At 44.6% G+C, this 25530-nt stretch overlaps 1 protein-coding gene across 1 annotated transcript; it reads right to left on the bottom strand.

Moving 5' to 3' along the window:
- Window positions 1–38: 38 nt before the first annotated feature.
- Window positions 39–12069, bottom strand: FABP3 (fatty acid binding protein 3). The gene is made up of 4 exons (XM_075853385.1): window positions 11855–12069; window positions 7780–7952; window positions 2237–2338; window positions 39–1466 (listed from the first exon to the last, which is right to left on the bottom strand). Exons 1-4 carry the CDS (start codon window positions 11925–11927, stop codon window positions 1416–1418), a joined length of 399 nt encoding a protein of 132 aa, XP_075709500.1. The 5' UTR covers window positions 11928–12069; the 3' UTR covers window positions 39–1415.
- Between the last annotated feature and the right edge of the window lie 13461 nt (window positions 12070–25530).

A 25530-nucleotide genomic window follows, 5' to 3' on the forward strand; every position in this document is an offset into this window, starting at 1 on the left:
CAACTATTTTTTGATTAAGAAAAAAGTCAGTGTCAAAATGAAGTTAAAGTAACATTTTTATTTAGCGTCAGTGTATAAAAACCACATCAATAAAGGGTCATTTAGTTTAACGATTTAATAGATAACGGTTAACAGCCCATGTAGGATCCTCCAAAAACAGTACCACAATGTTCAGTGCTTGTTACCTCCTTCACAATGAGGTATGGTTGTCAGCTTTTAATCGTTGATACAAAATACAATTGCTATAGACTCGGAAATGCAGGCTTCAAATCCAAATTTATCAGATACAGCAGATCAGGAACTTTACACATAAGCCTCAAAGACTAATGTATTACAGGACTGTGCAACTTGCATCAAGCTCTATGGTCCACCTCAGGTGAAACAGTTTGCAACTGCTGCACTTCTATAAATACTGGATTCAAAATTGTAGAATATTTTCGCACATGTCAGATGCATACAATACAAGCCCAGTTCCTGAGAAGTCAGATTTTATTTCAGCGGTTTTGAACAGTGTTCAGCATTTAAGAACGGTCTGGTGGAAACTTATCTGGACAAGCACTATCTGGTGAAATCTTAAGCCAACATCTTAGGCTTTGTTTGACTGCGCTATTGACTGTCAAAACAGAACCCTGTCACAATGGTGACAAACGGAAACCTTTAGCAATGTTTCCATCACCATTGATATCAATGGTGATGGAAACATTGCTAATCAATGGTGATGGCAAATGGAAGCTTAGGTTTGTTTGCCATTCCGTTGAGGGGTTAACCCGACAAACGTCTGACAGAACCCCTCAGCAGAAGGGCAATGGTGATGTGAACAGGTCCTTAAAGGGATAAAACAAGCATTGAATTCACTCCAGGTCTCATGGTTGATTATTGTCAGGACCAATACAAGGTAATGTGTAACTTAGCCCATAATCTAGCGGGTTCTGCAAAGGGCAGCCTATAGCAAGTTCTCAGGAAAACAAATAAATGTGAGCAGATTAGTTCTTAAGAATGAGCACATTCAGATTCAAGTTTTTATATTTATATTAAATCCTGTCCATGGACACATTTCCTTACATTCAGCAGAATACTCTTCAGATCAAGCTAATGTTAGAGGATGAGTCAGGCAGAACTGACAAGCCAGCCAAATTGTGGAGAATACTACAGAGTATATGTGCAGATTGTTGGGATCCCTTCAAGTCGTTTTCAAAATAAGTTTCCAAAACATGGAAGCAGAAGTCTTTGGCACCGTAATAAAAAGAACTTTGCAAGTCCATAGCAAATACTGAATTGAAAACTTACAAAAGTCTCCAACACTGTTGTAGCCCATTCAGTGAGAGGAAACAGGCAAGGATGAGGTTATAAACACAACACAGCTTTTGACTGAACAAAAAAAAAAAAAAAGGGTGATACACAGGAGCGCTTAGTAATTAGGCTTTTTCATAATGACGTGTGCTGACAATATCTCCCAGGGTAAGAGTCTGTCGAGAGTAAAAACAAAAACACAGTATTAGTAGAGTTCTATTAGCAGTTCAACAACACTGCGAATTACATTTATGAGGCATTGTAAACAACATCCATAGGCATAACTTTTTTATCCACCAAAATATATTAAACTGCAAAATATTGGAAAAAGTTGTGAGAAATTTACAGTGTCAATAAAGGTGTTTTAATAAACAGACTGCATATACAAAAATTGCCTAACCTACTCACAGAATCTTTTTTTATAAGTGGAGGCATTTCCATAACATAGAAATTAAGATTACCCACCGCTGCACTATGAAACCTGGGTTCAGTAGTCTGTAGACTTTTTTTTTTATGAATGGATCACTGCTGCTTAGAATACAAGTATATTAGGAAATTCCTGTACACTGCATGAGATTCCCCAATAGGCAAACTTACTCTTTAAACTTTGATGTATCAAGAAGTACGGTGTGCAATGTATGTGTAAGATGTACTCTCAATTGTTGTGAAGTCCAGTAAAATGCATTATTTCTGCTATTCAATAGAGGGCGCTCATTGCCCAATCCTTACAAGGCAGACGCAAGTGCGCATTCTGTCTGCACAAAGGTTAATAGTAGTGTGGACAAGAAATCTAGGTAAACACACGTGAGGAATGGTTTTAGGTACATGGAAGGTAAAACAACCTTCACACGAGGTGGTGTAGCGGTCATGCTCTGAAATGTGAAGTGCTTTGGAAGTTGTAATTACTCAGTGTCAAAGTCTAAGTTAAATAAATTTATGCACTCACCAAAACAAGTTTGTCATCATTGACTTCTCTTATCAGCGTTGTCTCCTTCCCATCCCATTTCTGCACATGCTTTAGTTTTCCATCTTCCACAGTTACCAAAGACTGAAAAAACAATGTTTAATAATACTTTAATCAGGGGTCTATTTACTACGCTCTTGACTTTGCTGTAATTTATACAATAAATATTTTTATAAATAAATCGTTACTTCCGGACCAGGCCAGGACTGATGTCCATATAACAATTCAACCTAAGGGTGTGTTCACACTGAGCCATTTACGGGCAGAAAACTCTGCCTGGTAAAATCAGCTCCGTTTTTTTTTTTTTTTTTTTAAGTGGTTTTGCACCACACCCCCATTTTGCTGCCGTTTGACGCTTTTATTAAGGCAGTTTTCTTCACCTATGTCTTCAGACAAAGGGCGTAACCTTGACACTTCGGTAAAGTTTGTGTGGGACTTACAGCACAGCGTGATCTCACAAGATCACGCTGTGTATGACAGCACAGCGTGCTGTGAGAGTAAGTCCCATACAAACATTACCGAAGTGTCGGGAGTGAATAGACATCGCGTCGTGGCGGGAGGTGATGTATATCCATTCTCCAGACACTTCAGTAAGGTTAATGTGGGTATATGTGACAGCACAGCGTGATCCTGCAAGATCACGCTGTGCCGAGTACAAATGGACATTGTGAGAAGTGTATGACGCCGATTGGTCAGCCTCACACACTTCTCTTTACAACGCCCAGTTGTCTATTAAGAAACGAATTAGCATAAATCTAAAATTGCTCAAAAATGATTGTTTCAAAATAAAAATAAAAACACTGTTATCTACATTACAGCGCTGATCACATTTAGGACAGGGGTCTCAAACTTGGCCGGGTAAGTGGGCCGCATATAGAAAAAAGTGGGAAGTTGACGGGCCACATGACTTTCAAACTTGATACCGGTGGATGCTGCTGCAGTGCCCTCGGCGGGTGCTGCAACACCCCTAGATAATGCCGCAGTGCCCTCGGCGGATGCTGCCACACCCCTAGATAATGCCGCAGTGCCCTCGGTGGATGCTGCTGCAGTGCCCTCGGTGGGCCGGGTGCTTGAGACCCCTGATGTAGGAGATAGGGCACTTATAATGTGGTGACAGCCTCTAACACTGGTCAAGCATGGTAAATGTCTGATATTTAACACTTCTAGTAACATTTCTCTAAACAATTGGATCATATCCTTATGAACAAATTGCTATAGGGCATGATTGAACCACTGTACTAAAACCAGGTAGCTTTAAACATACAAAAACTTTAAACCTATTATGCTAATATAATGGTATATCTGATAGATCAAATTTGTAATTTAATCCATGCAAATTCTGTGTGAAGTTAGGGTACTATTACACAGCCCGACATGGGCCATGTAAACAATCACTGATCAGCGAGACAGCTAGTTAACCCCTTAATGACCGGGCCTGAAAAGACTGAAGCTAAATCTTTCTGGTTTTGCCTCTGCCTTTCAGCAGCCATAACTTTCTATTTTTTTTTATTGACACGGCTGTATGAGGCCTTGTTTTATGCGAGAGAAATAGTATAGTATTTTTTTTTTACAGCGTGAATATAGTTTCACGCTAAATAACCCATTAGATTAATTCTTCAGGTTATTAAAATCGTATAGATACCTAATGTGTAGGTTTTTGTTTTTATTTAGTGTAGGGGCAATAAAATATATTTTATGCAAAATGCATTTTTTTTTGGGGCTTTTTTTTAATCCCATTAAGGGATAACTATTTTTTACTCTTGTATGCTAATACAGTATACCGTCACTATGACACAGGCTGCTGCTAGGGCAGCACATGGTGTGCCCGAACAGCAGGCAAACAGGACAGCCCTGGTGTCCTTTATAGGTCCCCAGGGCTGACTGCAGAGGGATTCCCCGGTGTTTGATTGCATCACCAGAATCCCGGTGATACGATCAAAGAGGGAATTTCCTTTGCCACGGTCCCTGACCGCTGCATGATCAAAGGGTTAAACAACTGGGGGTCCGAATGTTTTCCGACCCCAGCTGTATTCAGGAGGCTTCTCTAAGATCAGGAGCTGTTCGTTACAGCTGCTTGGAGGATGAGCGCTCATCAGCCTGATCTACAGCGACACCAAAAGACGTTGTAGGCAGGGGACCTGCACCACCTGCCGTCAAGACGGTGGCCAGTTAATTGGTTCTTGTTTACGCCTTTCACTCGTCCCTATACATTTTCATCACGTCTCCCGATTACACAGAAATGTGCTGCAGACACGGATTATTTTTAATACTGCATAAAAGAGCACAGCCGATCGACGAGTTTTTGTTCTTCGGCTGATCGTTGACCCGATTACACAGGGCAATGATCGGCATGTGTTCACATGAACGCTTGTTGCCCGATCATTGGCCCATTGTATTAGGGCCTTTACAGGAAGGGAGACACCTAGTTGCAGTAATCTGCTGTCCACCTCCTGTCAAGCAAAATCCATCCCTAGTTAGAGACAGACTGCTGGAAGTGGGAGTGTCTCTTCACTACTTGCCCATAGAAGTTTAGGAAGGTGGAGCAGAGTGATAGAGACAGACACTGCCCACAGACGTCTATGAAGGGGGACCAGGATTTGCGAGACAGATGACGCAGCCCAGGAGACAGAGGCTGCTGGTAAGTTATATGCCACCCCAGTACTGGATTCTTAGCTACACTGCTGTATAATCTCCTCCATGCTACTGCAGTTTCTATATATGTGAGATAGGAGAGCAGGATTCTCCTCTTCTATGTGTGCAGTGTATAGGAGACAAGATAGCAGTCTGGCTCTGCCAACTAGCTCAGAGACAACTGAGAATTCGAGATAGAGCCTGCAGATATGGGAAGACTGCTAAATGATGCAGAATGCAAGTTATATAACGGTCAGAACTTGTTATTCTTCATGTGCACATATGACAGCTTATTCTGAAAAGTCACCTGAAAAGTTAGGTACGCTTTAAGACTCGTGCCTAAATGATCTTGTAGTATAAAATAAGTGAGGATAATTTTTGTAAACTCCATACACCATATTCAAAAGTGAAAGTACCCTTTTAAGCTATAAGAAATAAAGTTCAAGTGAGGTCACCATCAAGTAACCTAAAGGAAATGTCTTGGTAGACATGAATAAAACATCTCTGAAGCCAACAGGCATTTTTTTTTTCTATCCACCGCTTGACAGGATCCTGCAAAATAGTTTCCATTCTACTTCTTTCCAGAGCATGTGATGTCACAAGATATATATATCTGCCTTGGCACAATTTAATACCCATCTGTCTATACAACGCTACAGTGATTTAGAACCAGAGTTGTGCATTTAGTCTTGTGTCTTACTTATAACCATCATTAATTATATATTTTTCAAAACCTAGAATATACTTGCAAATACTAGGGACACAATTCATATAAGCACTACAATACACAATTACATAAAGCAAAGACTCGCTATTGGTAAATGTTTGCTTATACATTAGAGGACTGCATTTCTAGCAATTCTCATATATACGGTGAATATTAGGTGAATCCCCCTTTACAGTCAGCAACAATTGGGAGTGCAACATTCCTGCGGCTGCCCTCCTTTGTGTCTTCAACCAAAAAGACCATTGATTGAACGTAACAATCGTGGGGCAGATTTAGTGATGTAATTGCGCTTAGATCTGGTCATAAAATGAAAGTTACCAAGTAACGGATTGTTGAATGTTCAATTACATATAACCCCTGCTGGGCAAGAAATTATTAGGACATTATAAGCATATAACAACAACATCTGTAATTCAGTTGTAATGTTATCCTATGGAAGTTTCCATATCTCCATGTGATACTGTATATTTGTACTCCATGTGCAGACAAAAAAAAAAAGTCAGATACTGACAAATCACATTAGTGCATACAAAGCCATGTAAAACCCTACACTTTAGATATAAGTATTGGGAGACCTCTTAATCATTGAATGCAGGTGTTTCCATTCAGCCCCATTGCCACAGGTATATAAAATCCAGCACCTAGCCATGCAGTCGCCTTTAGGCCTTATTCACACGAACGTGTGCATTTTGCGCGCGTTGCAGTTCCGTGTGTCATAAAGGTTTGCTGCGTGGCTGCGTACTTTTCACGCATATGCCATCCTTTTGACACGTGGTTTTGAGGTTTAGAAAAAAAATTAAGGAAGTGGTTATATTTTTCCCTTCATTTCTTTATCCACGGTTGCGCGAATCATGCGCGACACACGGAAGTGCTTCCGTGTGCTGCACGTGATTTTCACGCACCCATGACATGTCGTGAGTTTTACGCAGTGGACACGCTGCGTGAAAATCGTGGAATGTCTGAACGGCCCCATTGACTGACATAGGTCCGTGCGACGTGAACTACGCTCGTGTGAATAAGGCATTGCAGACATTTGTGAAAGAATGAGTTGTTCTAGAGCGCTCACTGTATTTACATGGGAACCCAGCCTTACAGTACCATACTTAGAGTAAATGCTGCAGAGTTTGCACAACGGAATTCTGTGCAGAAATTCTGCAACATTTACAGCAGCAACAAAGTGTATCAGTCTCAGAAAATCTCATGCCCAAAAAACGCAGCAAACATTCATAAATCCACCTACGGTGCAGATTTTAAATCCGCATTTCAATTTTTGCTGCGTTTTTGTTGCAGGTTTTCCATCCCCATTCAATGGGGATGGAAAACCCGCAACAATTAGCCAAGTGTTGCAACTGAATTGCAACAATCCCACCAGAAAAACAATTTAAATCTCATACTTACCCACATCTCTGCTCCTGTGTCCAGCCCAGCCTCCAGGGAGGACGTTTCATCCCATGTGACTGCTGCAACTAATCCCAGGCTGCAGTAGTCACATGGGATGAAACCTCTCAGGGGGCTGGGCTTCAGGATGTCAGAGGGGCATGTCACCATGGGTACAGCCAGGGCAAGTATGAATGTTTGTTTTTTTCTAACAATGTTTCCGGCAGAAGAAATACTACACCACAATGTGTGGTTTTCCAGATGGAATGTGCTGTGGGTTCTAGGTCTGATACGCTGCGTAGTTTTGCGTAGCATATCCGACCCGTTGGAACCAGACTTACTAGGACCCCACAGTTGCAACAAGTCTTCACTCCTAGATATTCCACAATCAACTAAGTGATATTATTGCAAAGTGGAAGTGTTTAGGAACCACAGTAACTCCTCCACAAAGTGCCAGACCACGTTAAGTTAGAGTGGGGTCGCCAAGTGCTTAGGCACAGTTTGGATGAAGGCCCTTTTCAGTTCCAGCAGGACTGTGCCCCAGTGCACAAAGCAAGGTCTATAAAGGCATGGTGGGGTGAGTGGTGTGGAAGTACTTGCAGAGCCCTTACCTCCACCCCCATCAGACACCTTTAGGATGAACTAGAATGGATATTATAAACCAGGACCTTCAAATTTAGATTTAGTCCCACAATAAGTGTGGTCAGTTTACACGTTCAAAACAGTCTCGCCCTATTCAACTAACGAATCTAAGGGAGGAAAGAAAATGTCACAGTAAAATAGGTCTCACCTTAACCTTCCGATCATCTGCTGTTGTCTCATCAAATTCCTCATTCAGTTTAAACTTGACTTCAGTGTTCTTGAACGTGCTCTGTGTCTGCAGCACAATAAGGTCCCCATCTAAGCTGATTATGGTTGTGGGTTTGGTAACATTTCCAATTTGTCGTGTGGCAAAGCCTACACCTGTTATAATAAATAACAGAAAAATAACAATTTGTGCATGTACGACTGCCTGACGATAAAACAATGATCGATTTAGGTTTCAAGATAATAGTGTTACTAATACTGGAACATTACTCCCTACCATAGTTATTTTTTTATATTTTCCAGGAGGCAAAAATTGTAAGATAGGTTGTCACGAGAATGAATGCGAGAAAAATATAACCTTACACTGACACCACAGACAAGACAAATGTAAACATCTGCACAATATATAATTCTGCCTCTCAATGCTGAGGTCATCTGAACACAACCTTCACAACAAGGTCAGAGGCAATGAAAAGAAGGTTGGTCGTTTAGATAGGCCATGTGATTCTTCTGGCAGGTCTCTTGTATGTTCTTGGCAAGAAGATAGGTCAAATGAAAGCTCTTTAAAACAAATTGCTCACATATAGTCCTGACATGAGCTGAATTATTAATATGGAGCTAATTCTTATGCACCATATTTGGTTATTAAAGAGGCTGTCACCAGTTTATAACTTTCCTATCTCCTACCTAGTCCAATAGGCGCTTTGATGTAGCGAACTACTGTTTTTGGTTTTTTTAAACGTTTTATTGAGCAAGTTAGGCAGAGTTCACAGAGTTTTTTGCAGGCAGAAAATTCTGCCTCAAAATTCCATTTGTAATTATGAGGCAGATTTTGATCTGCCTGCACACAGTTTGGCACGTTTTTCGCTCACTACCATTGAGCGCCACGGGCAAAAACGCAGCAAAATACGCTTTCTCTACCTCCCATTGATGTCAATGGGAGGTCAGGGGCATAAACACCTGAAGATAGGGCATGTCGCTTTTTCCCGCTCGCGGGGAAAAACGGCTCCCTTTGAAATCAATGAGGCATATTCGGAAATTTTTTGGCTCATTTTCAGACGTGGTTTCTGTGTCAAAAAACTGTGTGAACGGGGCCTTATGAATTTTTTTTATTTTATTCATGCTAATACATGGGTGTTGTATAGAAAAGTTTAGGATGTTGACCAATCAGCATCATACACCTCTTCATTCCAGCCCAGCTTGATCCACAGCACAGCGTGCTCTCGCAAGATCACTCTGATTGGACTTCTTCCTGCAAGTCCTTCACCGAAGCGACGGGAGACTGAACAGACATCGCCTCCAGCTGTGCCAGGACGTTTATCCAAATCTGCAGTGGCTGCAGGCGATGTCTGCGCAGTCTTCTGTCGCTCCAGTGAAGGACCTGTGGGAGGAAGTCACGTCACAGCGTGATCTCGCAAGATCAGGCTGTACTGTGGATCATGCTGTCCTGGAAAGAAGAGAAGTGTATGACACTGATTGGACAGTCACATTTTTCTATACTACGCCCTCTTGGTGAATAGAAAAAAACAGCCTAGTTGGACATTTAGAAAAAATTTGCACAAATCAAAATATTTTCATAACTTGCACAATAAAAGTTTAAAAAACCAAAACAAAAACAGTAGTCATCTACATTAAAGCGCCTATTAGATTATGTAGGAGATAGGGAAGTTATAAACTGGTGACAGCCTCTTTAAAGTGAAGCTAAACGTTTAACAAGCTTCTGACATGTCAGAAGTTTGGATTGGTGGGGGGTCCGAGCACTGAGACCTCCACCAATCTCTAGAATGAAGCAGCTGAAGCACTCGTGTGAGCGCTCAGCTGCTTCGTGTCTTTTCACGGAAATAAATGGATCAGTGTACGGACTCCATACAAAGTCTATGAGCCCGTACTACGATACATCGGCTTTCCGGAAAAAGCTGAACAGACACGAAACAGCTGAACGCTCACACGAACACTTCAGCTGCTTCATTCTAGAGATTAGTGGGGGTCTCTGTGCTCGGACCCCCACCAATCCAAACGTCTGACATGTCACTATGACGTGTCAGAAGTTTGTCGGACATTTAGCTTCACTTTAAGGCTTACAAGCGAAACATCTCTTTATAACCAGTGACCATTTTCTTTAGCTTACAGTCATTTGTGTAGTACTATAAAATATGTACCATGTAAATTTCTAGTGTGCCAACTGTGCTGTGGGTGAAAATAAAATCATTCATTTTCTCTGCTGTCTCTGAAAACATTCACTACTATGCTGCAAAAGGATCACTCCCCCTCCCCCCTCAAACTTCTGGACATTTATCAACAATGTAACAATTGTCAACTTACACTGAAAACAAACAAATTCTGTGTTCACATCTGCGTTGGAGGCGCCATTAGGTCAGAAATGCAGGCAAAAAAGCAAAGCATGCTACGCTATTTTTTCTGGCAAAACTGTAGATCCTGACAGGAAGCCGATGGAACCCATTGAAGTTAATAGGTTAAATAGGGTGCCATTGATGTTCGATAGAACCGGCACTTCCGTTTTATTTCGTTTTTCTGTTACTGCGACAGAACAACTAACGCAGATGTGAACCAACCTAAGGCTCTGTTCACACTATCGTCAGCAGGATCACCACATTTGACAGAAAGGATCGCACAGCATCAAACCCTATTTTTCCTACCAAGTCGATGGGCATTATGACTGAACCGGATAGACACCATTAGGTCAATGAGGTCCAGCTTGCGTCATTGGGGTTAGTCGTGCAACAGACGGACATTACTTTTTCTGTTCTTCGGCATCTATGGTACGTTCACACTTTCTACAATACTACATAGTTTCCCTTCATTGTGGTTCATGGGCAGTAGGGTCGCATGCACAAAACCGTGCTATTGTCAGAAATTAACGGATGAATGAAATTAGTGCAAAAATGCGGATAAATGCCAATGGTCTCTGCGCACGCAAGTGTTGTACATGATATGTTCATACTCCTGTATTGTTTGCTCTAATACAATGCCACTTAGTGCCATCGCCAATGAACAGAATATATATATATATATATATATAGTTCCTCGGAAATCATAAATTATACCATAGGCTTCAAGGACAGTCCGCGTTTTCCATTGAAAAGCAAAGCTAGGTAATAAAGGAAGTAATTTATGGCATGTATACGTATACACGGAAACGACTTGTGTGTCCTTACAGGGAAGCCTAAGGTCACAGTAATGTAGTGGCAGTCGCTGAAGCATGAAACATTACACGGCCTGTCAAGGGTCACCGCTTATAACATATGGATCGAACGTGCCGCCGACTGATAATGAGCGGACCCGATCTTTATCCCAATCCCATGTACATGTATGTAGATCATGTATATGGCCGATTAGATCAGACGGCTACGACATGCAGGAGCTGCATTATTTTACCTTTATTATAGGTGTCTATTCCAGATGTAAAGAGGAGACTTGTGCCATTTTATGGTTTTGCATAGTGTTCAGATTAAAAAAAATGATGCACCAAAGGGCGATGGCTAAATAGGATTTTAGTGCCAAATGTATTATTGACTACTGTACAAGAGGTGGGGTAATGTATCTGCTATAAAAGGTTTAATACGGAGCAGGCGTCTCGTGCTTCATCGGTAAAGAGTCGTTTTTAGAACACTTGATTTTATTTGCAAATATAAAAATAAACATTTAGGCACAAACCAATGTTATTCTAATACCCGTCCCCACGTGTACACGGAGCTGGAAAACATAGGACATGAGATATACTTTGACTATGCTATAATACTATCATTATTAGTACCCTGTCCTATAGTCCTCACCCTCGTCCTGCCCGACCTCACCCCCTGCAGTGGCGTCTCCATCCCCCTGTAAAAGCCTCGTGTCAGCACAGAAACACCAGCTGCACTGCTGCAGTCACTCACCCCACGTTGCCAAGCGTCGTCTGCCTTCCCTCATTCATATGCCAGACATACTCCCTGCCTCAGCGAGAATATATATATATATATATATATATACACATACGCTGCTATGTAGCATTATGTTAAAACATTTTCTTTTTATTGATAATTTTTCGCCCTACTCACCAAGCGCTTTCATATATTCATCGAAATTCTTGCTGTCTACCATCCGCCAGGTCCCTAGGAATTTGTCCACCATGCTGAATGAACTCGTATGAGAGCCGCAGAGATTATTCCCTCAGAGCTTTACCGCGCTATATATACCGGTAGCTTCATATGCGGTCACGTGGACGCCGCTTTGCCGGCTCCCTGATACATGAAAGCCCCGCCTATATTGTCAGGCGAGAGGTTACCACCGTGCGCCCATCATTATGCGGGAGCGCACGGATGTCTTCCTTCAGAGCCGCTGTGATGATAAGCAGGAGTGATGTTAAATGGTTTTTGTGCGCATTCATTGCTTTCTGTCATGAGGAGCAGCCATTGTAATGGCACAGCATTGGGTACCTGGGTGTGTTATATCTGCGGGCCAATGACCTCATGCTATGCGACTATAGAAATGAATACTTACCACTCCCGCTATAATGAATATATAAAACATGCAGAGCTATTAATACCCTAATAAGCATCTTTACAATTCCAGGTTTATAGTTTACATAGATCCCATAGAGTGGGATGTCATCACATAGAGTGGAGTCATATCTGGATAGATGGTGGGCATCAGGTACCACCCGCTTCATGCTATACATTGAAATGTTATTATCCCTTATCTACCTTCATAGAAACATCCATCCAGACAAGCGAAGTGAGGGAGGGATAAGATGCAGTTGGGTAGCCCCACTGTCCCCCAGTATCTGTTGATGGGAAAAGGGGGAAATAAAGTTTGGTATGTTGAATTTTAGCCTACACAAGCTTTTGTTCTACTATAAGATAGGCAGTGACAGAGCTATTTGGCAGCTGCTTATCCCTATCGCCCCATAAACATGCATGATCAACCACGAGATTTCTTCTATTTAATACTGTAAGGCCGGATTCACACGAGCGCGTTTTGTCCGTGATATACGGTCCGCATGTTGGCCGCATTTCCCGGACCGAACACAGTGCAGGGAGCCGGGCTCCTAGCATGATACTTATCTAGTTATCATAGTCTCCGCGGAACTACTGTCCCGTACTTAAAAAATCATTAAAGTATGGTACAGATTTCCCGCAGCGAGGCAGTGATACCTAGCGTCATAGATAACTAGGATTCTAGGAGCCCGGCTCCCTGCACTGTGCTCGGTCCGGGAAATGCGGACCTTATATCACAAATCCAACACGCTCGTGTTAATCTGGCCTAAGAAGGAGAATGGAGCTCCAACCCGTAGGCCCCTTACACACGGCAGTATTTTGGTCTGTATTTTATCAGTATTTTGTGTCAGAGTTTGGAAGCCAAAACCAGGAGTGGAACCTGCACAGAGAAAAAGTATAATGGAAACATTTGTCCATCTTCTGTATTTTGGACCCACTCCTGGTTTTGGCTTAGGCTGTGTTCACATTAGCCTTGTCTTTTCGTTGAGGGGTTCCGTCGGAGGTTTCCGTCTGGGGAACTCCTCAACGGAAGCGCAAACGGAAACCTTAGCTTCTGTTTGCATCACCGTTAATCCCAACAGTGACGGAAACTATGCTAATGGTTTCCGATTGTCACCGTTGTGACAGGGTTCCGTTGTTTTTGGCGGAATCAGTATCGCAGTCGATCGTTACAAAGTATGGGAGCACGATTTGTAAAATAAAAACATGTCCTATTTTTTACGGAAGGTTTCTACGGCCCGGACACCTTCCCGTAAATATACGGGAAGGTTTCCGTCGGACATAGAAATTAATGGGTCCATAATTATGGATTGTAATTACGGATAAAATCTACAGTCGTGCAGATTCTACTCCCACATTTTAGTATAGTTCAGGCTATGTCAGCGTTTACAACCATTGTTTTATTGTTGCAATGCATGAAAAAGCAACTTTGCAAATAATCTTCATAAAAAATCTTGTATTGTTCATAAACAGCGGTATAAGGCCTTATTCACACGAACGTGTCCAAAATTCCGTGTGACGTGTATATGGTGCGTGGCTGCGTGATTTTCATGCAGCCGGCATCATTAGGACACTCCCTTTTTATGTTACGACACAGTAAAGAAGGAGGAGATTTTATGTTTCCCTTCTCTTCTTTACCAAATGTAGCGCGAATCACGCACGTCACCCGGAAGTGCTTCCGTGTGCCGTGCGCGATTTGCACGCACCCATTGACTTCAATGGGTGCGTGCTGCGCGAAACACAGGCAAGTATAGGACATGTCGTGAGTTTTATGTGCGCTGCGTGAAAATCACTGACAGTCTGAACGGCCCCATTCACTAACATAGGTCCGTGCGACGTGCGTTTAAAGAAGCATTTGTTGATGCAGTTTAAATTGGCAGAAAAATTATGTGTGTGTGTGAAGCAGGCCTAATATCTGTATTTATCCCTGACTAGATTTAAATAAAAAGTTTTAGGAAATTAAACTTTTTTAAATCGTGGAAATCTATAAATAATTTCTTTATATAAAATGTTTGAAATTTCTTTCTATATAAGCAGGAACAATCCCTGAAATAAGCCAGCAGAACCGCTGCAAAATCCAATAGCCTGCTGCCGGTGCATAAGTTCAGGTGGCGGCATTTGCAGGGTAGGAGCAGGAGAATTTGAGTTCATCCGTTTTCAGGCCTGTTTTCACAATGGCCCCCCACATGCAAGGGGAGTGATTCTTAGGGCTTATTCAGACGAACGTAAAATACGCGCGTGCAACGCGCGTGATTTTCACGTGCGTTGCCCGTAGCTATATTAGACAATGGGGCCGTGCAGACATGGCAGCGTTTTTTGCGCAGCGTTGCTCCGTTGCAAAAAACTCACGACATGTCCGTTGATTCAGCGTTTTCAACGCATCACGCACCCATTGAAGTCAATGGGTGCGTGAAAACCACGCATGTCGCACGGAAGCACTTCCGTGCGAACTGCGTGTTTGCGCAACAGCTGTCAAAAGGATGAATGTAAACAGAAAAGCACCACGTGCTTTTCTGTTTCCGAACATCCAAACGGAGTGTCTTTGCGATTAGCGAAACCCGACAACCGAAGCTAACTTCACCGGGTTCGGCCAAACTCGTTTTGGCCGAACTCGGCAAAAAAAATTCCGGTCCGCGACGTCGGGAGACATTCACTGTGCATGGTGCTGAAAGAGTTAAACTGTTTCAGCACCATGGACAGTGACTTGCGATCCCAAAATACATGAACCTGTAAAAAAAAACGAAGTTCTAACTTACCGATTACTCCTGTCTCCTTCCTGCAGTCCGACCTCCCGGGATGACACTTCAGTTCAAGTGACAGCTCCAGCCAATCACAGGCCAAGCACTGGCTGCAGCCAATCACAGGCTGCAGCAGTCACTTGGACTGCCGCGTCATCTAGGGAGGTGGGGCTCGATGTCAAGAGAGGCGCGTCACCAAGGACGCGTCACCAAGGACGCGTCACCAAGGCAACGGCCGGGAAGTTCTTGGTAAGTAGGAACTTTATCTTTTTTTTAACAGGTTTTTCGCTGTTGTGTTCGGCATTCACTGTCGAGGGTGCTGAAAGATTTAGCTCTTTCAGCACCTTGGACAGTGACGGGCGTCGACAAGCCTCATCTCTATGATGCCGGCTGCGCGAAAATCACGCAGCCGCGCATCAGACACGGATGACACACGCAGCTGTCAAATAGTGTTTGCGCGCACAAAACGCTGCGTTGTTTGCGCGCGCAAAAACGCAACGCTCGTGTGAATCCGGCCTAAGGCTATGTTCACACACTTAACAAAAAACGGCTGTAAAATACAGAGCTATTTTCAAGGGAAAACAGCCTCTGATTTTCAGCTGTTTTTTATGCATCAAGCTTCTTTGATGCGTTTTTTATGGCCGTTTTTGGAGCTGTTTTTCTATTGACACAAAACGGCTGAAAATAGGTGTGAACATACCCTAATAATAACATTAATGATTGAACTGCTTACAATACATTTCTCTTACATGATTATATCCCCCCCCCCCCCCCACCCCCAGAATTTTGGTGTATTCACATAAGGCAGATTTGTTGGAGAAATATCTTTGACTTAAAATCAGTTTCATGCATCTGAATGGGGTTGTTTCTGCAGTACGTGCATGGATTTCTGCAAGTTCAATTCAGATGAATGGAACAATCGTGGAAATTCATGGAGTAAATCTGCCACGTGTGAATGTACCCTAGAGGTAAAGAAATACAGGGTTTCGATCCTGTTTGACTTGAAAAGTATTTGCAGATATGCTGTCCCTTTCTATTATAACCTCGACTACACCCTACAGAATAGATTTCGATTGGTCTAAAATAATCTGAACGTCAAGTAACTCCCAGTTGTCCCTGTTTTTTTTGTTTTTTTTTAAAGCAAAATCCTGTGTCCATCTTTATATTGTTGCTTTTTATAAATGTAATTAGTGTAAAAATTAAGGCCCCATGCACACCAGTGTGTTTTTGCAGCTGCAATTCACCTACAAGTCTGCAGGGGAATTGCGGTCTCATTCATTTGTATGGGCCCATGAACAAGACCGTAGTTTTCACTGTCCGTGCATAGCCCAGGAGACTGGACCGCAAAAAGATAGGGCATGTCTTATTACGGCTGCATTTTTCGGTCCAGGCTCATTGAAATGAATGTACACGGCCATGTGCACGGCCATGTGCACGGCCCTTGATTTGCGGACGGCCACTACGGTCGTGTGCATGAGCCCCCTTCTGAACCACAAATAACGAGCTATTGGGCTGGGGCTAGACCTAAAATTGTATTTTGTAGTGAGTGGTAAAAGGCTAGAGATATCTTACTCCAAATATCACTGTGATAAATCGCTGTCTATAGAAATGCATTAAGTAGCTTGAAACTCTCTACAAAATCGCTCCAGACAAGTGTGTAGCTCTGAAATCCCAGCATGGAGCGATTAAAGATAATTCGCTAGCAAATCGCTTGACTGTAGCGATTTTGAAGACATTTTCAATCTACTCAATGCATTCCTATGGACAGCGATTTATCTCACCAATATTTTTAGTGAGATTAATACACTGTGGGGGGAATTTATCAGTCACAAATCTTACTTTAATTCCCAGTTAAATTTTTTATTGATTTTTTTTTTAACTAAAAAGGTCAATCCGTGTGAATGGTGCAACTTTATAATTAGTTTTTATTAAAAATTATTTTTACTTTTTGAGATACAGCTGCTCTGTATCTCAAACGCCAGTCTTAATAAATTCCCCTCATTGTGTAGCCATAGCCTAATGCATTTCAATGAACAGTAATTTGCCAAAGCGATTTTATTTGTAGGGAGAAAAATACTTTGTGTGTATCCCTAGTCTAAAGGCCCTTTTACGCTGGGCAATTATCGGACAAACGAGCGTTCACAGAATGCTCATTCCCGATAATTGCCCCGTGTAAACAGGGTAACGATCAGCCAATGAATGAGCAAATGCTAGTTCATCAGCTGATTGTATCATTTTAAATACCGGTGGATAGGTCCAGTAGTGGACAACCCCTTTAAGGGTAAGCTCGCACATGGCAAATTCATTACAGAAATTTCATTCCATACATCTAAATTAGGCTTTATTCCCATGAGCGTTGAATACGTCCGTGTGACGGCCGTTGAAACAACGTCCGTCACACAGACCTATGTAATTCAATGGGGCCATTCACATGGCCGTTGTTTCAATGGAGCATGTGAAGGGTACGTGAAAAAATAGGACACATCCTATTACTAGCCATAGACTCTAGTCTATGGGGGATGTTAATAACTCGTCATGCGGTGTACAGCACGGATGCACCTCGGACGTGAAAAACTGTAGTTTTTCATGTCCGAGGTTTGCAACGCTTGTGTGAATCTAGCCTTAGGTTGTTCCTGCAGCATTTGCATAAATTTCTGCAATTTCCATTCAGATAAATGGAACAATTGCAGATTTTTTTGCAACAAATCTGCCGTGTGCAAACCTACCATTAGTCAAATTTATTAAGTGAAATCATGGAAAACGGCGCACATTTTTGTCGCAAAGCTTTGCAAGCATGTGTAGATTTAATATTATACAGTATGTGACAGGTCAAAATGCAACAAATTTATTAAGAGCTGTGCACCGTTTAATGCATTTGGCACAAATCATTCCAACTACATGTCTGTTGATAATGTGTTTGTACTCTACAATGGACTGGAAATACAAACAGCCATCTCTCCTGAGGCCACTATAGGTGGTGAAACATGTAGGGAGTCTGATTAGGGAACTTTTAATTCACACATCCATGCAGAACAGCCAGACTTCACCAGGACTTTTAAAACATCATCAGATGTTGGTCAACACCTGCCAAAAGTCCATGCCCTTCCTGATACCTCCTACCATGCCAGACTTGGAACAGATGGACTCAGAGTCAGGGACTTGTATGCCAACTACTTCCTGACACCGGATTCGTGGAGGAAGATAAAATCTTTTAATTTATTGCCTGATTTTCCGATTTGTTTCTACATCTGTTTTTTGCCATTTTTTAAGTTAGTTTATTTTTGATCATTTGTTATGTACTCGCAAAACAATGAGCAGCAGCTGATGGTGGAGGTTGGCCATAATACCGCTCTTGTGGCTATTAGGAAGGGCAACCCCCATATGGTACCTGGTCCTGTGAACACAGGGGAGGCCTGCTACTTATTAAGGCTTTTGATAGTATGGCCGATGTTGAGTTGTTGAAATAGTTGGGTGGGCTACGGTGCCTCTGCTTCAAGGCGATGAAGACTGCAGTGGGATTGTTAGTAATCTTAACTTACTACCGGTGTCTCCTGGACACCGGCAGTGCTTTCATTTTATTTCTACACCCCCTCCCCATTGCCGACATATGGCCTCCGGTTGTTTTGGCACCAAATATGGTAATGAATCGCTTACTAGCCAAGAGGGGGTCAAAATCAGTGATTCTTCGGAGCTACCTCACAGCCTCTGATGCTGTCCTATTAGCGTGAGGCTGCTTCACATACAGTACCAGCTCTTCGTGAGGCTCACTGTGAGAGATTTAGGCCGGAGGGAAGGGGGTCACTTCAAATACTCATATCTCGGGCTGTGTTAGGAGTATGTGTAAGAAGGAGGCATGTTGACATGAAACATAAACATACAACAATATTACTGACCCCCTTACATAGGCACACAGTGACTTAATTTCTTTGTATCATCTGGTATTACTTTTTGTTAGTTAAGGGAGTTCTATTTTATTGTAGTTTAGACTATGACAGTTGGTGGTTCCTCTGCTCTACTTTGCACTTTGAGTTCTATACCATTAGCAGAGTAGACTTTAGCCAGTTTTATTAGCACCTGTGAAAGAAATAGGATTACAGCAATATTTAACTTTATTAAGCTTCTAATTTGTGGAACTTTCTAGGCTTGAAAGTATGAATTAACAATTTCATTTTGTTGCTAAAAATCAGTTGCAGGTAGTAGTTGTTCTTTATTCTTTTTAGAACAAACCTTTTATTAGTCATTTAAATAGAAAACACAGCTGCTTCATTGGGCCTCTATGCCCCTTTCCTGGCTTGGCAGAATAGCAGCCATTAAAGTGATGGTTCTTCCTAGAATCCTCTATTTTATTCGTACCTTACCAGTGGAAGTCCTTCCTCCTATTTACAAGACCTTCAGAAGCTTATTCTGTGGTTCGTGTGGGGCCCTAAACAATGCGGAGTTCCACAGAGTACCCTATATTCTCCTAAAGCATCTTGGGGATTGGGGTTACCGAACCTCACTGAATATTATTATGCTGCTCGCCTGACCCCTCCCTGGTTTCACTCTATAAAGTGCATAACCAACAAAGCTGGGTACCCATTGAACAAGCTGCTACTCCTGACATTCCTGTAGACCTGTTGTTGTGGCTGAAACCCAATCAAAGACCATCTGTTTTGTGCCCACTACTCTCTTCTTCATTGGCGTTGTGGGATTGTTTGAACCATAGATTCCAGCTCCGTTCTATACACACCCCTACACCACAGTCCAGGACGGAAAGGCTGCGCCAGATGGCATCTCGCTGGCGTCTCCGGGGACGGAGACGCTGGCAAACAGCCAGGAGGCTGCGATTGCGGCCATTCACCGAAAGTGAGCGGCGGCGGGCCGTAGTCGTAAAAGAACCCCCACTTATGCCCCTCTTCTTGGGTCCAGAGCGTAAAAGGAATTATTTTAATGAGGGTAGGTGCATTAAGGTTCTCTTCTAGCTCCCAAGACCTCTCCTCAGGACCAAACCCTTTCTAGTCTACCAGATAGAAAGTCCTACCTCCTACTCTCTTGCAGTCCAAAATCTCCTTCACCTCAAATAAGAACCAAGAGCATTACTGTAGCGGTTCAGGACCACAGGCTTAAGGAGGGACACATGGACCGAGTAGGAGGCATCCGAAGTTTATAGGACACAGGGTTTATCCACTACAGAACCTCGAATGGACCAAGGAACATGGGAGCGAATTTGTGAGAAGGCATCTCGAGTCGAATGTTTCTTGAGGATAGCCAGACTTTGACTCCAGGGGAGAATTGAGGAGGAACTTTTCTTCTTTTATTGGCATGCTTTTTCACGCGGTCCACTGCTTGAAGGATCGCAGCCCTAGTTTGCTGCCAGATGTGAATAAAATACCCAAAATAAGTTAGCTGCCGGTACTTGAGTCATGGCTGGCACAGGAAGAGGAACTCGAGGATGCTGGCTGTACACAATGTAGAAAGGAGACGAGGCAGTAGACTCACTTGTGTGATTGTTGTACGAGAATTTCGCCCATGGCAGGACTTGTACCCAATTGTCGTGTTGGGCAGAAACAAAATGCCGAAGATAATTCTCTATAACTTGGTTGGTCCTCTCCATTTGACCATTGAAATTTGGATGATTGGTAGAAGAGAAATCCAGTTTTATGTCTGGCAAGTTGCACAGGGCTCTCCAGAACTTGGATGGAAACTGTACACCCCGGTCCGAGACAATATGCAGAGGAAGTCCGTGTAGCCGGAAGATGTGCAAAATAAACAGATTTGCCAGGCGAGTAGCAGACGGGAGGCCAGTCAGTGGAATAAAATGTGTCTAGTTAAAGAAACAATCCACTGCTACCCAGATCGTAGGTACATCCAGCTGAAGGAGGATGGTCAGTGATAAAGTCCATAGCGATATGCTGCCAAGGGGCATCAGGAAAAGGCAGGGGAAGTAGCAGGCCAGCAGGTTTGGAGCGGGTAGATTTGTTCGAGGCACAGTTCATACATGAGGAGACAGTCCGTGTCACGGTTTGTGGGTATGTGGACCCACTAGGCCGCACCGCAGTAGCAGGGAGGCAGCTGGCCAAACAACAGGGAACCCCAGCAATACAAAGTCCCACACAAGGGTACCTGGATAGTCCAGACAGTGGCTGCAGCTCTGGCACGGATGGAGGAGGGTGCAGTAGGTAACGCCAGAGGTGGCGGATGACAGCAGGTGCCGCAGGTTGCGCCAGACGTGGCGAATCCCTCTGGATGTGGCAGATGACACAGGACATGGAGGATGACACAGGACGTGGCAAACAACAGCAGGTGCAGTAGACATGACTCCAACTAGTAGGCACAGGAACAAGAGTACAGTACGGGATACCGGAACAGTTAGCAGGGCACGGGTAACAACTGGAACGGGAAACACTGAGGAACCATTTGCAAGACAGACTTGGGATATGCTAACAACGCTCAGGCAAGGATCAGAAGGCCTGGGGCCTTCTTATAGACCAGGAAATCATGTGGGTTGATGATGATTTCCTTCATGTGCGCGCACTGGCCCTTTAAGAGCGGGCACGAGCGTGCGCACGCACCCTACAGGACACAGCGGACCGGAGCGGAAGTGAGCACTGGCATCTCCTAGGAAGGAGATGGGGACCAGCGCTCACAGATCCAAGACTGCGGGCGTCAGGAGGTGAGTAGACCCGACGGCCCGCAGCCACGGACGCTACAGTCCGCAACATCTCAAGGCAGAGTGGGCCACAAATAGTGATGAGCTATCAAGTCCTGTGTAACCTTGTTAGAAGCACACACCGTGCAAGAAGAGACAAAGTCCACAACATCCTTGGGTAGCGTGGGCCACTAGAAGTGACGAACAATCAGGTCTCGAGTTTTTACAAACACCAGGGTGCCCAGCCAGTTTAGAACTGTGTCCCCATCGGAGAATTTCTTCTCCTGTCTGCCAACCGAACAAAAGTCCTCCCCGGAGGGATGTCTCTAACCTGCAGAGGATTAGCAGTGACAATGCAGGACGGGTCTATGATAGTCTGAAGGGACTCCACCGTGTCTTCCGTCTCAAACGATCTGGACAGGGCATCGGCCCTCACATTCTTGTCCGTGGGACGGTAGTGGAGCACAAACTGGAAACGGGTGAAGAACAGCAACCACCTGGCTTGACGGGAATACAGTCGTTGTGCAGACTGAAGGTAGGTAAGTTTTTTGTGGTCGGTGAAGATCAGGATGGGGTGAGCAGCGCCCTCTAGAAGATGTCTCCACTCCTCCAGAGCCAATTTGATGGCCAGCAGCTCCCGATCTCCAATAGAGTAATTGCGCTCAGCAGAAGAAAAAAGTCTTGAGTCGTAGCCGCATACTGCTGCCTTTCCTTTGGAGCTCCTCTGGAACAGAAGCGCACCTGCACCAACAGAGGAAGCGTCCACTTCCAGTGAGAACTGCCGAGATACGTCAGAATGATGGAGGATCGAAGCTGAAGTGAAGGCTTTCTTGAGGCTAATAAATGCGGACTCTGCCTCTGGAGTCCACACCTTGGCATTCACACCTTTCTTGGTAAGGGTAGAGATGGGAGCTTTCAGAGAAGAGTAGTTAGGAATAAACTGCCGGTAGAAATTGGTGATTCCCAGTAACCGCTGTATGGCCCTTAAGCCTTGAGGACGTGACCACTCCAGGACAGCTTTCACTTTCACAGAATCCATCTTGAGACCTTGATCCGAGAAGATGTAGCCCAGGAAGGGCAGAGAACTCTTCTCAAAGACGCACTTCTCCAGCTTGGCGTATAAATGATTCTCCCTTAATCGTAGTAGAACCTGACGGACATGCCTCCGATGAGTCGTCGGATCTGGGGAAAAAATCTAGATATCATCGAGATAAACAACAACAGAGACATAGAGGAGATCTCGGAAGATATCATTAACGAACTCCTGAAACACTGCGGGAGCGTTACACAGTCTGAGAGGCATCACTAGGTATTCGTAGTGCCTGTCCCAGGTGTTAAATGCCGTCTTCCATTCATCACCCCGGCGAATTCGGACTACGTTATAAGCCCCCCGCAGGTCTAGCTTGGAAAATTTTTTGGCTCCTCGTATGCGATCAAACAGCTCAGATATAAGTGGCAACGGGTATTTGTTCTTGACCGTGATCTGGTTGAGACCACGGTAGTCAATGCAGGGTCGGAGGGATCCGTCCCTCTTTTTAACGAAGAAGAATCCAGCCCCGGACGGGGAGGAAGACTCAACCACGGGGGAGAGAAGCATTAGGAACCAGTTCAATGGGGCAGTCATAAGTCTGATGTGGAGGCAGCGTCTCAGCCTTCCTTTTGCTGAAAACATCTGCATACTGAGCAAACTGGGGAGGCAGTCCCACCAATGACTGAGGCAGAGGAAGCTTGACCGCATGGATCTGCAACAGACAACGACCATGGCACTTGGAGCCCCATTGGAGAACCTTTCCAGAATTCCAGTCCAGGACTGGGGCATGTAGTTGAAACCAAGGTAGGCCCAGCAGAACAGGATTGATGGCCTTGGGCAAAACAAGGAAAGAAATTAGTTCAGAATGAAGGACTCCAACCTGGAGCTTCAACGCCTTGGTTTTAGAAACGATGGGATCAGGCAGAGGCAGTCCATTAACTGAGGCAACAGCCAAAGACGTCTCTAGGGGAACTGTGGGCAACTGAGATGATCCACAAGCTCTTTCTGGATGACGTTTGCAGCAGAACCAGAGCCAAGATAGGCAGAAACTTGATGCGTCCTGTCGCCGGATACTAGGGTCACAGGAATAGTCAGCTTAGAACAGAATGCTTTATTAGGTACCGTTCCATCTAGGGTTGTCTCTCCAACAAGTCCTAGGCAATGGGGTCTCTCTGGCCTCTGGGGACACAGGCGCACTATATTGGCTCCGGGGCCGCAATACAGACAAAGTCCAGAAGTAAGTCTGCGTTGTTTCTACTGGGTAGACAATTTGACATAGTTACTCTGTATCGGATCCTCTGGTGGAACGACTGAGGAGGATTGCTGAAAAGTAGAATCCAGCCTAGGAAGTTCTCTCTCCTGGAGAACCTCTTGGGAACGCTCTCGGAACCTGATGTCAAACCGGGAGGCGAGTAGGATAAGATCGTCCAGCGTAGATGGCAGATCGCTAGCAGCCAGCTCGTCCTTGATCCCTGAAGACAGTCCCTGCCAGAATGTGGCCACCAAAGCCTCGTTGTTCCAGGTCAATTCAGCAGCCAGGATACGGAACTGAATGGCATACTCGCCCACGGAGAGGTCTCCCTGATGTAGGGTCAGCAAGGATGCAGCAGCCGAAGAAGCTCTCCCAGGTTCCTCAAAGATCGAGCAGAAGGTCTGTAAGAAGCACTGCAAGTCACGGGTCTCTGGTCACTGATGTTCCCACAGAGGATTAGCCCATGCCAGGGCTTTACCAGTAAGGAGAGAGATGATGAAGGCGATCCTGACGTCATGCGAAGAGAAGGACCTGGCATGTAGTCTGAAGTGGATCAGGCACTGATTCAAAAATCCCCTGCAGGACCTCGGATCTCCGTCATAGCGTGGAGGTAGGGGCAAGAAACACAGGGGATTTGTACCGGTACAGACAGGAAATATAGTAGGAGGAACAGCAGGAATGGGTGCGGTGACGACTGTGGTAGGAACAAGCAGCCGATGGGCTATGGCGTTCACCGACAGGAGGAGTTGGTCTTGTCGTGACTGGAGATCCTCCATCTCGGCCAGCATGGCTTGTGTCGTCAAGGTCTCAGTTTGACCAGCGGGGTCCATGGCCTGAGCGTACTGTCACGAATCGGGTTAGTGGACCCGCTAGGCCGTACTGCCGTAGCAGGGAGGCAGCTGGCCAAACTGGAGACCCCAGCAATACAATATCCCGCACAATGGTACCTGGATAGTCCAGACAGTGGCCACAGCTCTGGCACTGATGGAGATGTGTGCAGCAGATAACGGCAAACGTGGCGCATGACACAGGTGCCGCAGGTTGCGCCAGATGTGGCGGATTCCTCCGGATGGGGCAGATGACACAGGACGTGGTGGATTCCTCCGGATGTGGCAGTTGACACAGGACGTGGCGGATTCCTCTGGACGTGGCAGATAACACAGGACGTGGCGGATTCCTCCTTACGTGGCAGATGACCGAGGACGTGGCGGATTCCTCTGGACGTGGCAGATGACACAGGACAGGGCACGACTCGATACTATAGGCACAGCACGGGGAACAGGAACAGGTAACAAGGCACGGGTAACAACTGGAACGGGAAACACTAAGGGACCATTTGCAAGACAGACTGGGAAAACTAGCCACGCTCAGGCAAGGTTCAGAAGGCCTGGGGCCTTCTTATAGACCAGGGATTCATGGCAGTTGATGATGATAACGATTTCCTTTGTGCGTGTGCTGGCCCTTTAAGGCCGGGCACAAGCGTGCGCGCCCCCTACGGGACACAGCAGACCGGAGCAGAAGTGAGCGCTGGCGTCTCCTAGGAAGGAGATGGAGACCAGCGCTCACGGATCCATGGCTGCGGGTGTCGGG

Source organism: Rhinoderma darwinii, chromosome 2 (genome assembly GCF_050947455.1).
Source record: "Rhinoderma darwinii isolate aRhiDar2 chromosome 2, aRhiDar2.hap1, whole genome shotgun sequence".
Lineage (NCBI taxonomy): Eukaryota > Metazoa > Chordata > Amphibia > Anura > Rhinodermatidae > Rhinoderma > Rhinoderma darwinii.

What these genes read in the sequence shown, in the direction of transcription:
- FABP3 (XM_075853385.1), bottom strand. Translation starts at nt 11,927, where the DNA reads ATGGTGGACAAATTCCTAGGGACCTGGCGGATGGTAGACAGCAAGAAT. An exon ending in TGAATATATGAAAGCGCTTG is followed by an intron (nt 7,953 to 11,854) that starts GTGAGTAGGGCG and finishes TTATTATAACAG; the next exon opens with GTGTAGGCTTTGCCACACGA. An exon ending in CAGATGATCGGAAGGTTAAG is followed by an intron (nt 2,339 to 7,779) that starts GTGAGACCTATT and finishes TTGTTTTTTCAG; the next exon opens with TCTTTGGTAACTGTGGAAGA.